The sequence below is a fragment of the Planococcus citri genome, chromosome 5 (assembly GCF_950023065.1).
Source record: "Planococcus citri chromosome 5, ihPlaCitr1.1, whole genome shotgun sequence".
NCBI lineage: Eukaryota > Metazoa > Arthropoda > Insecta > Hemiptera > Pseudococcidae > Planococcus > Planococcus citri.
In genome coordinates this window covers 35,093,208-35,108,964 of record NC_088681.1, presented here as the reverse complement: position 1 = coordinate 35,108,964, position 15,757 = coordinate 35,093,208, and the positions used below count along the sequence as shown (strand labels likewise).

Below are 15,757 nucleotides of genomic sequence, written 5' to 3'. Positions count from 1 at the left end.
TTCTGCTGATTTAATCAGATTTTTCCAACATCCTGTTCGTTTTTTTCAACGTCAGTTTTTTATAATTACGAACATATTTTGAAAATTTCCTGAGTTTTTTTTTCAATAAAACTCCTACGAAGAGGTAAAAAAACAGCCATTTGAAAAATTCCCTATCGATGTTGTGAAAAGATGAAAACGTTTAATTTCGTGAAAATAAATTCATTATTTTTCAACTGCATCACCAGACTGTGAGAGAAAATATTTCAATGTTTTGGTGTAATGTGTATACAGTTGTTACGAGACACAGACACCAGATGCAAATCTGCACATCATCAAATTCAACACGAATACAAATTGAAGTACATACGTTCGTATACTAATCGTAATCTAAAATCTAAATTGATTTAGACGATCTAGCATGAGATTCTCGCATTTAAAAATTTGCGAAGACCGAGTCTAACGAACTCTGTGGATTTTTAAAACCTTTATAGAAACTTGAAATCCGTTTTTCCGTCTATGTTTACTTTTTTATCAAATGGCCATTTTCTAAAATGCAAAGTACTTCTTCAGACGTGAATGTAAACAAACGCGAGAAAGCTACGTGTTCAACGTTCGATAAACATTAAAACCATCCATCGTTGTCGGTAAATTACGAGACAGATAATATCTCTATACGCGTTTGGCTCTTCCTCTTACTTACAATGAAGATGCTTAATAGGCGATTGTTCGCGAGTAAAAACAAACGTCAAAGCTGAAAGCTCTCCAAGTTATTTTGTAACACGTATATTTGAACAATTTCCTACAATGTCATCGGTCTCATAGAGTTGATGACGACGACGACAACAACAACGATGCATAAAAACACATCGTGTGGTTTTTATAGCATTGTCGGAAGATATACGAGATTTTTTCCCTATACCTACATACGTACATATAAACTGCCGGTATATAAAATTTTCTCCTTGGCTGATTACATAGTCATTTATGTTTTTTACCTGCCATTATCACGAATTTCATGATCAGCTGTGTAATGAACCCGGTTGCAAATCTGGTTAAGTTTATGGTCTGATTTGGCTTCAGGTCTAGGTACCACTACCTATATGTTCGAAATTATTGTGTAATTGCTACATACTCGTAGTCTGGGGTACTTCATAAGATCATACGTACGTACATCATCGAAAACGTCATAAGCCGGCAAAATACTCGTAGTTGCATGTGTAGTTGAATAATTACGCGATAATAAACCGGTATTAAGTTACCATTTATGTTGCTGAATTTGCAATCAGTGTATGAACTATGAAGAAGACCGGTGCACTGGTGCAGTGTGAGGTATTTTCTTAGGTATTCAGCGTTGACAGGAATTATGAGTATTTTAATTTTTTGTTGACGTATGCTCGCATTCAATAGCTCGGTGACTTTGAAAGATTCCCCGTAAATAACTGTACTTAGTTCTTATGTGTATTTTGTTTCGTGATTAGAAAATACTATGTATGGTTGCTTCATAGATAAAGAAGACTCGATAACGTTTTTCACTTAGGTTGGTACTTCCAGGTTTTTTTCTGCGTTATCTGTCTTATTTATTCTGTATTTTTCCAGTAATAAGTAGGTAATAAAAAGAATAGGGAACAGATATGATTTTTGGAAACCTATGGTATGAATTATTGAGTATATGTACTTAGTTAATAGTGGTCTTATTCTTTTTCTCATTAAACCATTTGTTGTTATTTAAGTCGCTTTTATTTCATTTTTTTTAAATTATAATTTTAAGTAAACTGCAGAACAATGACGTCATCATTTAGAAAAAATGAACTTACTTTCAATTTTTATTAAAAAAAATTATTGAAAAAATCAAAAATTGTACTAGAAATACATTACGTATACAAAGCTAAAATTTTTGAAAAAAATAAATAAATAGGGTAAGTACTTTGTTGTTGCTGAAAAAAAGCTTGAAAACTGTAGATATTTGAAAAAATAACAAAACCTGTAAATAATGTTTTGAAAGTATTTTAAACGGAAAAAAGCATTGTTAAAAAATTAATTACCAAGATGTCTGCTGTTGAAATTTCTAAATGCGAATCAAAAATCGAAAAAATGAAAAAAGCGACCTTCCAAAAATTCTAAAAAATTCAAAACCAGGTAAAAAAATGAAATTGGAAATTTTGAAAAATTAGTTCATCTGCAATATTTAAAGAATTTTGCCTTTATTGGAAATGTACGAGTATAATTTTCTGGGCTACTTTCTGAGTGTTTTAAAACCCACTTCTGCTTGAGTAATTCCACAGGCATTTCTAGACCCATTTTTGGAGGGGGAGGGAGGGATATGAAAATTGGTGCAAATTTTATTAATTTCAATTTAGGTACCTATAAAAATTATTTCGTCAGTTTCCTTTGAAACTTTGAAAGTACCTATTGATGTTTGATCACAAAACATAGTTCCAACTGGTGTAGTTCTCTAATTGAATTTTTTGAAATTTTTTCAAAAAAGCATCTTGTCGAAGAAGTAGATTACGACGTGATGGGGATAAGAGAATGGGAAAAGGGGAAGGCATTGATTGGTAGTTCCGAGACCTTATTCCTTCACTTTTTCCAAGTTATGGAAGGAAAAATGAGGAAAACATCGTAAATATGTACCTACTCTAGGAAATGTATGTAACTTACCTACTTATTTGGAGTGACTTTTTTTTCAATCTGACTTTAAATTATCAATTCATTATTTTCTCTTCTTTATGGAATTTTGAAAAGATTCTATTGTTTTTCCCACGTGGCTGATTGAATATTTTTTTTCTAAAAATATCTTTGTACCTAAGATGGAAAAATACATATGAAAATTTTTGAAAAAAACGATTTTTTTCTCTTTATAAATTAGTTGTTGATGAATTAATTTGCATTTTTTTTAGAACAATTAGGTACTTATCTATGTACGTTGAAAAAGTATATGATAGCATAATTGATAATAATTTCATTAAAGACGCTCATAAAAAGTTGGAAAATTTGAAAAACGCAAAATTGAGGTGGTAAAAATATTTTCAACTTTCTCCTCTTCTCCCCCTCCCCATGACAGAAAAAATATTGAAAAATTCCATAACACTAGAGAAGTGAAAAATGTTAATGTAAAATTTTGACGCCTCTCCTCCTTCTCCAAAAAAATTAAGTGTTAGCAAAACCTTTCGCCCTTGAAAAACTCCTTCTTTCCGAAAAACTCTTGGAATGTCCAAAGTCATTGAAAAGACCAAAAATTGACGTGTAAAATGTTGAACCTCCCTCCCCCCTTTCTCCTAAAGAAGTCGTAAAATGTTCAAAAATTGTCCTCCTAAAGCTCTACTTTTGTATTTTGAAATTTTGTCGAACACCTTATCAAATTTGAACTATTCAATCAAAAATGTACGTTGAAGACATGTAAATCCCTATTTTAGTTGCAAGATGAATTTGGCGATTCAGTAGCTAAAGTTCTTCTCAAACTTTTTACTTTGAAAACAACTAAAATGAGTTTTCTTGTTAACTTTTCGAAAAAAGTCAATTTTTTTCATTGGAAGACCAAACACTCTTATTTTTTGAAAAGTTGAAATTATGATCGAATCCCCTCCTCCCCACCTCACAATGTACTAAATGAATTTATAAAAATTGGTCCGGACATTCTGGAAAATTCAACTATATTATACATATCCAGGGTGTCTACCAGGTCGCTATAGCGTTAAAAGTCGCGAAAAGTCGCGATTTTGAAAATAGGGCGCTAAAGTCGCTAAAAGGTCGCGATTTTCGCTAAAAATACCAAAAAGTCGCTATAAATCGTCCAAACTTCAAATTTTAAAAACTTTTCGTATTATTATTCAATGTTAATGCTACTGCCAAATTAGCATTTTAAATAATCATAAAAATTCAAAATTTCAAAAGCTTTCGCCCTCGCTTCGCTCGGGCATATTATTTCGTTTTCTTTGGCCAAACGTTGAGTCTTGATGATAGAAAAATTGACTTCTCACATTAAAAATGATATTTTTTCACTTCTGGAGAATTGTGAATTTTCGTGTTACCAGTGCTTTTGCCCTCAGTTGGCTCGGTTCGTACGGGCCATGTAGGTGTATTTTTAGAAATATGTACCTATTGTAATATTTTGGAAATTATTGTTAGATTGCTGGAGGAGCAGGACCGACGAGAGTTACCTAGGACTCGCTCATTCTGGAGGGTCCGACAATAAAGAAAGGGCCCGTGATGGAAGAAAAACGTGTTTTTTTACTTTTCAAAAGTCAAATTTTCAAAAGCTTTTGCCCTCGCTTCGCTCGGGCTTGTTTTCTTTTCTTTTTACACATCGAAATTTCTGAAAAAATATCATTCAACTTTCAAAGTTTTGAAGTGAAAGAATGAACTTCTCGCTTAAACAAAAAGAAAAATTAGTGGTTGAAATGACTAGAAAAAGAACAATCGAAGAAATTGAAATTTTAGAACTGAAGAAAGTTAAGTAGATGGAAAAGGAAAAAGAAAAGCTCGAAAATTTGGATGACTATTTATGTCACATGGAAACTATTGAAAGTTGTCCAAACCTCCCCCCTCCCACCACCCAATAAGTGCAAATTTTATTGGAACCCAATTTTTTTCGTTAGAAAATGGGGGGGGGGTACTGAAAAAAAGTCGCGAAAAAAGGTTCTTCATAAATTTCTTTTCATGTTACATGGGAACTATTGAAAAATCCCATTTTTTTTGTTGAAAAATTGGGTGTGGGAACTGTTGAAAAAAACATTTTTACGTTGGAAATTTTTTTTTGGGGGGGGGGGTACTTTTAACTGAAAAAAGTCGCTAAAAGTCGCGAAAAAAAGTCGCTAAAAGTCGCGAAAAGTCGCTATTTTTGAGAATTAAATTTTGGTAGACACCATGATATCTCTGTGAATTACCATCTCAATTAATTTATAAAAATCGCGAATCCCCTCAAGCAATAAAATGCCACATCTCGTTATAAGACTCGAGAAAAGTCCTAAGGGAAGTTTAACTTCCCCTCTGGTAAAATCTTTTTTTTTCTGGCAATTTATATTTTGTATTTATGACCGCTCCCATAAAGTTCCTCCTATTATCATTCTTTTTCCATGGAACATTTGTTCAATTCAAGATCCATAACGTAATTACATTTTGAGATATAAATAAACATCGCAGAGACTAACTGTGTGAAGGGTATCCTGTTCTGAAAATGTTGTAGTAAGTAAAGTAAGTATACAACTTACAAGTTGAATAAATTTACGAGTAGGGATGCACTGTGTGGAGGCACCTTTAGCTACCTCGCATAGGTATAGTTAGGTAAGGTACCCACTCTTAGAGTGCACGAGTATAAAAGAGGGAAAATATAGTTGGTTTGATAATTTTGCCTGCAGAAAACTGGCCATTAAACGTAGTAATTTACAAACCATTATAAGCACTAAAGTTGAATTACTTTTAAAGCTCTTGTTCTTTTTGACGTAATGGAAGAAGAAAATGCACCATTTGTGGGGTTTAAAAATGCCAAGTCGAGCGTTTCTCGAAGCTTTCCACCTCTTTTTTTTTCGTTTTCCATTCTAATCTCGTGCCTTTATAAAGATGAGACTGCCGGTTGTCAAGAAACGTATTAAGTACGAGATGAAAAGCTATAGATGTGTTTTTACGAAGGGTTGTATAGCTTTCGATGGCCTGGCGAAGATAACGTTGCTGCAAATCAATATCGAATCGTGGGGTTGATGAATTTCTCTGTTACAAAGCCGCACGTGTATAAGTTCAGAGAGTTGATAAAAAGACAACCAAAAAAAGTACACATATAACAAGTGAATGGGACATATTTGCTGTGAATATGGTTACTCGGTTAGTAGGTAGGTATCAATGGGTGCATGAAGGGTTGTAATTCAATAAGAGAGGCTGCGTTGGGGTTATTTTGAACGTCGCTTGGGCAATTGTTCGACAAGTCAACAGTTGGTTAGTAATGGTCTCGTTGCGGGATGCAAATCAATGAGTTCGAAGTGACGATGGCTGAGAATAAAGAATGATACCTACTTTGGAAAATATTAAGAACGTCGATGTGTTCATTTGCAAAAATAGGAAATTAAGAGGAAAGATGATGGTGATTTCGTAGGAATCACGAAAGAAAATCATCGTCATGGTTCATGGTTAGAAAATAAAAATTTGAATATACAATAGAATCTTATGCCAATAATCGTCCTCTTTTTTAAAAATGGAAAGTCGTAAAAATATCTGGTATCCATATTGCACAAAATATGCAAAGCTCGATTTACGTCGTCGAAACAGGTTGACCTTCGAAACGATGTGTCATCAGACACCATGTGTATTTTCGTATCTTATCGGCCTTTCGACTGAAAAAATCGATCAAACTCGTGTAAACTTTCTAATCTGATATTTAAAATTTAAAACAACACCTCTTTATAATTACACTAGTAAATGAACATCCGCAAGTACAGCTGAAGTAAACTCACTTTGTTTATCTAGATACTTCAATGATTATCTAACCTTCAACTTGAATTAAATAGTAACTTGGCAATGTAACGCATTTTTCGGTAAACGCATCGTCATCCTATATGTACCTCTACCTTCCTAGGCAGGCCCACATAATTCATTATTGTTTTATCATACACATCGTATTATTTACTTAACAATTGTCAAAAAAAAAAAGTCGTCTTTTAAAAATATTCCGTTATTTGGTGTAAAAAATTCGATTGTTTATTTACGTCTGCTTCTGTCTAGGTACCTACTTGAGCATTGTTATTCCGATAGGCATGACGTAGTGGTGCATCATCTCCCCTGATCCCAATTATAAACCTAGCCAAAGTTGAACCATGTTATTTAAGGCCTAGGTACATTTTCGAATTGACGTACGAGTACAAATTAACTCATTACAATTATATATAATAACGCATTTAAACGTCCCAAACACTCGTTGTGCACAACTCTGTGTGCTGTGTACAGTTAGACAGACGACGACCGACGAAGACGCCGCAAGAATACACAACTTGCACTTTGGCATGGCATTTCGCGGTGAATGTACCTACCTGTACGTGTGCAAGTACGTGTTGATCGCCTTCCGTTGCGGCCGACTAATGCGAAAGTAATTTTTTTTAAATGAACATCCGCAATCGTTTGCAAGATTTGTGTTTCTTATTAGAACCGTATTGTTTGAAATCGTGTCTGAGTAAGATTTTTAATGAAATCGTATCGTGATATTTTGTAATTTATCGCAATCGAATACGTACTGTTTGGTTCGAAAATTGATTTTGTACGATTGTACATGTTTGTTTAGGTTTTTGAAAGGTAGAAAATGCAATTTGGAATGATTAAACTTGCACCTTTCACTTTTAAATCTCATCAAATATTTGGACAAGTACTTGACAGAGGAATATTCCAACCGGAAAGGAAATTTTGATCTGGATGTTACGAAATTGAAAAATAATTTCTAAATACTCGTATACCTTCTGGAAAAATGTTACTTCTTATTTAGTGAATTTTTGGAAAATTTTTGAAAATTAATATGTACATCCACATTTCATGCAAAATAATGAACATTTTTTCAGATTGAGATGGAAATACGAAATTTGGTTTATATCCTCTTTTCGACTTCCCAAGTCAAACGGTCGCAGGTTTTTGCTATTCGGGAGCTTCCAGCTGCTTTTTTGATTTTCCACTTTTTGAAAAATTCCACGAAAAAGGTCCTGAATAAAATTTAGTCTCGACAACTTTGGATTACTTAATCATTCTCGTGATTTTTTTCAGTGTTTTTCCATTGAATTAAAATTTATCTTTCACGAAATAGGGCATCCAGTAAATTATATTTTCCAAAAAAAAAAAAAAACGCCATTGACTCCAGAACTATTTAATCATCTAAGTCTAAAATAATATGAAAGCAAAAATTAAGCTTTCTGCCTCAGTTTGATCATGTTTCTTTTTTTCTTTCTTCTTTTTTTTGCGGAAAAAACGTCAATTTTGAATGTTTAAAATCTTTTAAAAATCGAAAAATCAAAATCAACTCCTAAAATTTTGTGATAGGTGCTTGTTCAATTTTTTTTAATGCCATCTATGATTTTGTCTATTGGTCTTGGGAAGGCGACTGAATGTGTCTATGGCATGAAAGAGGCGAAGGAAAATGAGGTTTCTAGACGGTTTCAAAATGTACTGGAAATCATTTCAGTATCAGAAGTGTTTCAAATCGTTTCAAAATATGGTTTCAACTTTGTTTTAAAACTATAGTTTCACGTTCGTAAATAAGGTCTGACTTTTTTCGGTCATTGACCCATCTGTTTGAGTTTTTAAGGTTACTGACTTACCTGTCCAGGTTCCCAAGGTCATCTGTCTGCCCGTCTATCCTCTTAAGGTCATTGACCCATCAATATTTACGGTTTCCCAAGGTTGTTTATCTGCATTAAGGTCATTGGCCCTGTGGCGGGACTCTCAAGGTCATTGACTTACTTGCCTAGCATTCCAAGGTCGCGTATTTGCCTGTCTGCCTGGTCTCTTGAGGTCACTGGCTTACCTGTCCAGCCTCTCCCAGTCTCCAAAGGTGAGAAAAGCTGCAGTTTTGAAACAGTTTCAAGGCGGTTTCAGAACGAGCAATTAGAAACCATTTCAACACCCGAAGCGTTTCAAATCGTTTCAATACCGCAGCTTTTTTCTTCTGTGGAACAGTTTCATTCTCTTATGGTCAAAATTACCAAAAAATTTCTTAGAATGAATAGGTACCTAATAAATAAAATTGTCTCTTTTTTGCCAAAAACTTCATAAAAGTCTGGTTTCTCGCCAAAAATGGCTAAAAATTGCCTTTAGCTTTTTTTGAAAAAAAAATTTAAAAAAAAACAACAGAAACAGTAGATTGTTTTTTTGCAAATAAAAGTCATAAAACGGTTAGTTTTTTGTTAAAAATTGACAAAAAGTCTCGCTTTGAGAAAAAAACGAAAGTTTCAAAAAATCTTACTCTTTACAAAAATTACTAATGTCTAGATCTTCATTAATAGGGTTTAATTGGTTCGTTATTTCAAAGTTTTTTGTTATTTTGATGATTTTTTTTCTGCATTAAAATGTTTTGCTCACGTTTTGTAACTTTTTTTGGTTACTTTTTCGATTTTTTGTAATTACTATAGTTACTTTTTTTGTGAAAAAAATCTAGTAGTTACGAGCCCTCAATAATCAGTTTATATCTCAGAAAGCACATTTCTGGTCACATATATACCATACAATAATATTTAGAGTCTCGATTTTGACATAAGGATAGCAATGTTTTTGAGAGCCTAATTTTTTAAAAGAGATTCCCAAAAAATTACGAAATACATAATTATGAGATTGGGTGCATTGCACGATTATAATTCTGGGCATCTTCTTTCGTGGGTCATATCTCGACTATCGAAATTTTAAGTATTTTTTGGGCCACAATTTCTGTATTCGTTGTGCATAAAAGTCCTTAATTTGAGTCTCTAATGGAAACTTTTTCTTCTAAAAAATATTGTTTTTTTTCTTGGTAATTGTAAAGATTGAAACGTCGCGTTGTCATCCACTTTTGGTATGCTTGAGTTTCGCCCTCAGAATTTTGGATATAGCATCTCTTCCCTCTTCCTTCACCTTGTCGTAAGTAATGGAAAGATATTCATATTCTTACATATAGGTATGAATGAACACTGAGCAGTATGCTTGTGTAGATATTAGCATATGAGTGTGCCATTTCGCTTCGGTCAATGAAAAAAAAAACTTCTTTTATTTGCTTTAGTACTCGTATTCTATTAATGCGAGAAGAAAAAAATTCCTTAGCCCGCATGTGCATGAGTATTAGGTAGCTGGATATATATTATAGGTACTTTTGTGAAAGGATTATTTGTCTTGAAAATATTTCAAATGAATGAGACACGTTTACGAAGTCAGAAAATCTGTATGAAAAGATTGCTGCTCTTCTGTGCAACGCAACGTGCAAACTTGGTGAATTTGTGAAAAAAGTTACCTGTCAAGTGACAAAGTTTGAGAGAACTTTGGCTCCGACTCCGACTGTACCAACTACATACCATCTGACTCCGAGTCGAAGATAACATTAGTTGTATGTGTAAATGAATGATATGTGTCTCTGGTTCTACCTCTGTGACTGTGAGTATAGTTGAAATGGAAATGATATAAACGTGTAGTTTGATTCAGTGTATGCTACGAAGACCGGAGATGGAAAAGATGTCGGCATCGGTGTTCATTTAAAAACCTTGGAAAGGAATATTTTAAGATGTCGCCACCCTTCTGTGGCACGGGTTTCTAATTTTATAAACGTTGTAACGAACCTTTAGCTGATTCTATTAGTACGGATACTTTAGCCTGTGTATACTACGTATAAATATTCGACGAGTTAATACTCGGCGCATAAGGAGACACTTTAGCATGTTTTCAAAACATTATTGGTAGTTTTAAATCAAAATAATGATACTCGAAAGGGTATACCCGAATTATGTAGTGGTGGAAAATTCGGATGAACTCGTAAAGGCGGAATATTTAACTTGGATGTGCACTGAAGCTTATACCATACCCTGTGTTTTTTCTCTCTTTTTTTTTGAAAAACGTAATCTCCCCTATAGCTTTTTCTTAATCGATTCGTGTTCTTGTTGTGTTTCAGAATGAAAACGCGCAAATGTTGCAACATACAAACGGATACAGAATGAATAAGATTTATGAAGCAAGGCTAAGGCGACACTTTAGAATTACGCGGCGACATTTAGTGCTGGTGGGTTAAAATTTCGCGAATTGAATGTGCGCGATGTCGGATTAATCGTACGTATATATTTTACATGCACAATGTTGTCGTATATGGTGCCATCGCCGATCGAAGATAAACCTCCGGTCGCGCCGGTCGTTTCGAATAAAAATACTCTTCGATTAGTGCTGGAAAATCACGTAAATAGAAATGGTAACGTAACGATGGCCAGTATCCCGAATGGAAACGTCAGCGCTCATAAAAAAATCATCAAGAATAGTAGTATGACATCGGCGGAGAGTAGCAATAGTAGCTTGAATAGCAGTACTGATATACCAAGCGTTCACGGATCCACCCCTAGTGTCGAGAAATCTAAAACCAAAATGACTAATGGTAGTGTGAAGCAGACCACTTTGAAAAGGTAAGCGATAGTGATACTTACTTGCATTTTAAACCTATGTTCCTACACTTATATATAGTTTACCTAGTCTCGACAAGTTTCTTCAAGGTAATATGGCAAATATTGATCAAAATTGCCAATAATATTGATCGTGTCTCTCCAATTATTGTAATATGGGATCTCAGAGACTTTTGATTAAGATTCGGTACTACACCTTGTGCCTCCAAATTTAATCTTAAAATACTGAATTCGAGCAAATTGGGTTGATAATATGGCTCCAGCTTCAATTTGAGATAGTCATAATACCATCAGGAAGAAAAAATTCAAATGTTTATAAAAATAATGAAAATGGGCTTCTACAGCCATAAAATACCTAGATCACACTAAAAAATGTTGACTTTTCAAGGGGAGCTTATTGTACGTAGGTAATACAGAACTCAATTCAGCGTCTTTTTAAACCTGTTGATTGACGTGTCACACTGTTGAGCCATTTGTCTGCTTTTTGGAGGAGAAGGGAGGGTGTTGAACTGTTGAAGGCTTTGAAGTTGACCCCCTGAGGTCATATTAGTATTTTGCGCCTACAAAAATATGTATTACATGCATCAGTTTGCTTGTTTTTTAAAATTTTGATCCAAAATAGATTGGTTCTTCTTAATTTTTTGAGTTTTTGATTTTTTTCCCTTGAAGGTGTTAGTTAAACTTTTTTTAATCTCCAAGGTAATTTCTCTCCCTATCTTCCTTACAAAAAGGGCTCATACTCGGTTACTTTTCGTTACTTCTTCAAAGTTTTTGTTACTGAAGGTAGTTTTTTTTTTTTTTTTTACAAATTTTCAGACATTATTTTTTTTATACATTTTGATATGTTGTCAAAGTCTCGCTTTCTGTCAAAAATATAAAAAAAATCTCTTTTTGTGATAATTTACAAAAAGTCTCAATTTCTTCATTAGATACTTTTTTCCATAAATTACTACAAAATCTCTCATTTTTCCAGAAATTGCTAAAAGTTCACTTTTTTGCCAGTAGGTATATATAGTTCTAAAAAATTCCTGCTTTTTACTGAAATTGTCAAAATCTTGCTTTTTGTCAGAAATTAACAAAAAAAATGGCAAAAATTTTCGTTTTTTGTAAAAAGTTCCAAGAAGTCCATCTTTTTTCCAAAAGTTTGTCAAAGTCTCGCTTTTTTGATAAAAAAATCTAATTTTTGCTATTCCAAAACTCGCTTTGTCCATTTTCACAACTTTTCAGGAGAGAGGAAAAACAGTTTCCCTTTAAACGGGTAAATTGGCTTTTTAGGCGAGCTTAGCACTTTATTTGGGTGGATTTATGATGTAGAAGTGTATAGAACTTTTCATCCACTAAATACTGCTGAAAAAATTTCAATAAAAATGGACAAAGCGCGTTTTGGAACATTATTTTTTTTTAAATTTTTAGTGAATTGGCTATTTAGGTGAGTTTAACACCTCATTTTGGTAGGTTGATGATGTAGGAATGTGAGTTAATGTTAATACTTCATCTACCAGGTACCACTGAAAATCCAACTTTGATAAAAATGGACAAAGCGAGTTTTGGAATATCACTCTTCAATTACTATAAAGTGTCACATTTATCTCAAGAATTACTTACTCAGAGGTCTCTCCTTTTTACCCAAAACTGTCATTTTTTATCAATAATTTCCAAAAATTCCTGAAGTTTTGCTTTTCAATTGCAAAAGATGGCCAAAAGTGCTTGCTTCTTCAAAAATTGTCAGAATTTTCGCTTTTTACCAAGATATAGCTGAAAATAGTCGTTTTTTGCAAAAAATTCCAAAACGTCACACTTTTTTATAGAAATCAACCAAAATTTCGTTTTTTGACAAAAATTGAGAAAAAGTGTAATTTTTTGCCAATAAGTAATACCAAAGAAGTACATACTTCTTTTTTGTCAAAAATTGACAAAAATAGTCGCTTTTCAGCAAAGTTGGAAAATTAATTTCATTTTTTACATTAGAATGTTTTGGTTACGTTGATCACTGTTTTGGTTACTTCTTCAGGCTTTTGGGTTTCTAACTTACTTTTTCTTGGAAATAATTGTGGGGTTCCATGGAAAAGGGGCCTTGGTCATTTTTTATCATTTTTTTTTATTTTTACAATTTTGAATACATTTGAAATTTTTTTTCATTAATTTCACCGTTTCAGTGATATTAATTTAAGTGTTCTTCCATGAGAAAAAAAACGAATTGGAAAATATTTGCTGCTGGAAAAAATTTCAAGTCTATTTGAACATGTAAAAATCAGTAAAAACAGAAAATGACTAAGGCCCATTTTCCATTTAACCCCTTAATTGTGTACGAGCCCTGCAAAAAAAGCTCCATCACCCAGTCGAAAAAATATCAAAAAATTGTTACAAAACTTTTCAAACTCTCAATTTCTGCTTCAGAATTTTTTTGATTTCTCCATTTTTTAGAGGAAAAGCTTTCTCGGACCTACCAACAACGTTAGAAAAAGTATTTTTGAGGAATACATTTTTTTTTCTGAGAAAATTTTTGAAGTGTCAATAAAACTAACCTACTCGCACATGATGAGTCTAACGCTCATCAGCCCAGACTCTCATTTAAAAAACAAAACAAAAAAAAACATGCAAAATCTGTATTTCTTTATTAGCTACTTTCTCAGCATTCTTTGTAATACTATGGAATCTACGAATATAATATGACGATGACTCAATAGGTAGGTAGTACATACAACTTTACCACCCACTGTTTCGCGTTTGTAAACGTTTTGTTTGGATGTTATCCAAAGTAATTATGTTTCGATGGGTTGTTACAACCTGTTGTTATAAATTCTATCGATGATGTAAAAATTATGAAAAGTCGATTTTAATAATCGATACGGTCTTAATTACGTCTTAATCATTATTATGAGACCGTCTGCTTAGAGTTAACATCTTGATGGAAAATTTGCGTGACCAAAGGGAGGAAAAAAATATCGAAAAAATTTCCATCTCGGTCACGAAATTTTTTTCTCTAAAAATTAGATGTTCGATATTCGTGTGTCTGTACATACCCTAACTTTGTACCTATACGTTCTTAAGGTGATGTCCTCGCGCATTGTAATTTCACGCTATAAATAATTCAAGGTATAGTTTACATCACGAGCCTATTTCAATAACCGATTTGTACGACTCCCGAACGTGTACTCGTTCGGTGAGCAGGGCTGTACTGCATTTTGTAGTGCGGACGCATCGTAGGCTCGAAGCCAGAAATTACGTTGGCCAAAACGGCCAAATATATTGTAATATAATGAGATTTAGATTGAGATGAACACATCGTGTATCGCGATGTTTTGTAAAGCGCCCACTCGTATTTTTATTCGTCTATGATGCTGCGCCGATCTGCAACAGCACCTACAATTAGGATTACTGGCGTTTTCTCGTGCAACCTGCTCGATGAATGGTTGCTGGATAGTGTATAAATTTACTTTGTACAAATCCGGTTCCTTGATTGAGATTTTTGTTTGGAAAACGTACTTCGAGACCTAATATAAATCAGCGCTCGAGATGGTGAAATGGGTAAAATATTGGATGAAAGTATTAAACTCTTGGGCTCCATATGGTAATCTGAATCATACGGATATAGTCTAAAAAAATTCAACTTGTGACTACGAAGTTCGATAATTTTGTGTTTCGGGCCGAATCATATCCCCGAGCGTATCAAAGTTGATTTATTTCTCTTTTATTCGAAAAATAAGGGTTGAAAAATGATTTGTGTACGTAGGTATAGTTTGAAGTTTTTAGACACTATAGAATACAATTGCCTATACACTCTGTATGTTTATATTGCAATAGAAATTGAATTCTCCAAGTGAGAAAATAACATTTAGAAAATCGAACCAAGTTGTCAGGAGGGATTACCTGTATTTTCATTTTTACCTTCATACATAATATTATGAATCTTTTATTTTCGTGTCAGTCTTTACGATTTATGGATAATATGCTGAGTATCCAAATAACGTGAGCTTAAAAAATCGGATTTTCTCCCCCTTCCATTTCACAAAACATCGAATATCGAGGGTTGATTAAATATAGACATTTGAACTTTTCATTTCATTATTCGTTCGCTGAAATAGAAATTAAACGATTCGTTTTTTCTTGATTGAGAAATATGGATTTTATAAAAGAGCAGGGACTGTTTTTTTCCTTTTACTCAGCATTCTCGTATGTAAAGTTTGTTTTTCTGTTAGAGATATGTAGGTATCTATTCTTCCCATTTTCTGTGTTCTTAGATCGAATTTACTGATAGAAATGCTCTCAGTTTTTCGTGATGGACAAGGGCACGACCAAATCTAAAAATTAACTAAAATACGTAGGTATTTGAATCGTGCTTTAAAAATTATCAAGGTTGTGGGAAAGAAAAAAATAATCATTGAAGCATGGAATTTTTTTAATTTAGTGCAATTTTTTCAGATTTGTATAATTATCATGTCTGAAACATTTTTTGGAGCTTGGGCCATTGAAAATCGAGTCATTTTTTTCTAAGAAATTCGACGTTCTGCTTTTTAACCTTTGAAATTCAAGATTTGTGGATGAGTGAATTTCTTTTGATTTCTCCTTCCTTTCGATTAAAAATCTGAAATATCGAATCGTATGGTTGATGAAAAAAATATACCTATAATAGCTTAAGTATATGTCTTTCAATTGTATATTTTATCGTTAGAAATTCATCGTTTAAT

At 33.2% G+C, this 15,757-nt stretch overlaps 1 protein-coding gene across 2 annotated transcripts in view; it reads left to right on the top strand.

The window, feature by feature from the left end:
* The window catches only part of LOC135848529 (uncharacterized), a 90,936-nt gene that overhangs the window by 12,897 nt on the left and 62,282 nt on the right, over nucleotides 1-15,757 (top strand). For both annotated transcript variants that reach the window (XM_065368452.1, XM_065368453.1), the window contains exon 2: nucleotides 10,574-11,072. In XM_065368452.1, the coding sequence (XP_065224524.1) occupies nucleotides 10,753-11,072 (320 nt within the window). In that variant the 5' untranslated portion in view covers nucleotides 10,574-10,752. The remainder of the gene's footprint in view (nucleotides 1-10,573; nucleotides 11,073-15,757) is intronic.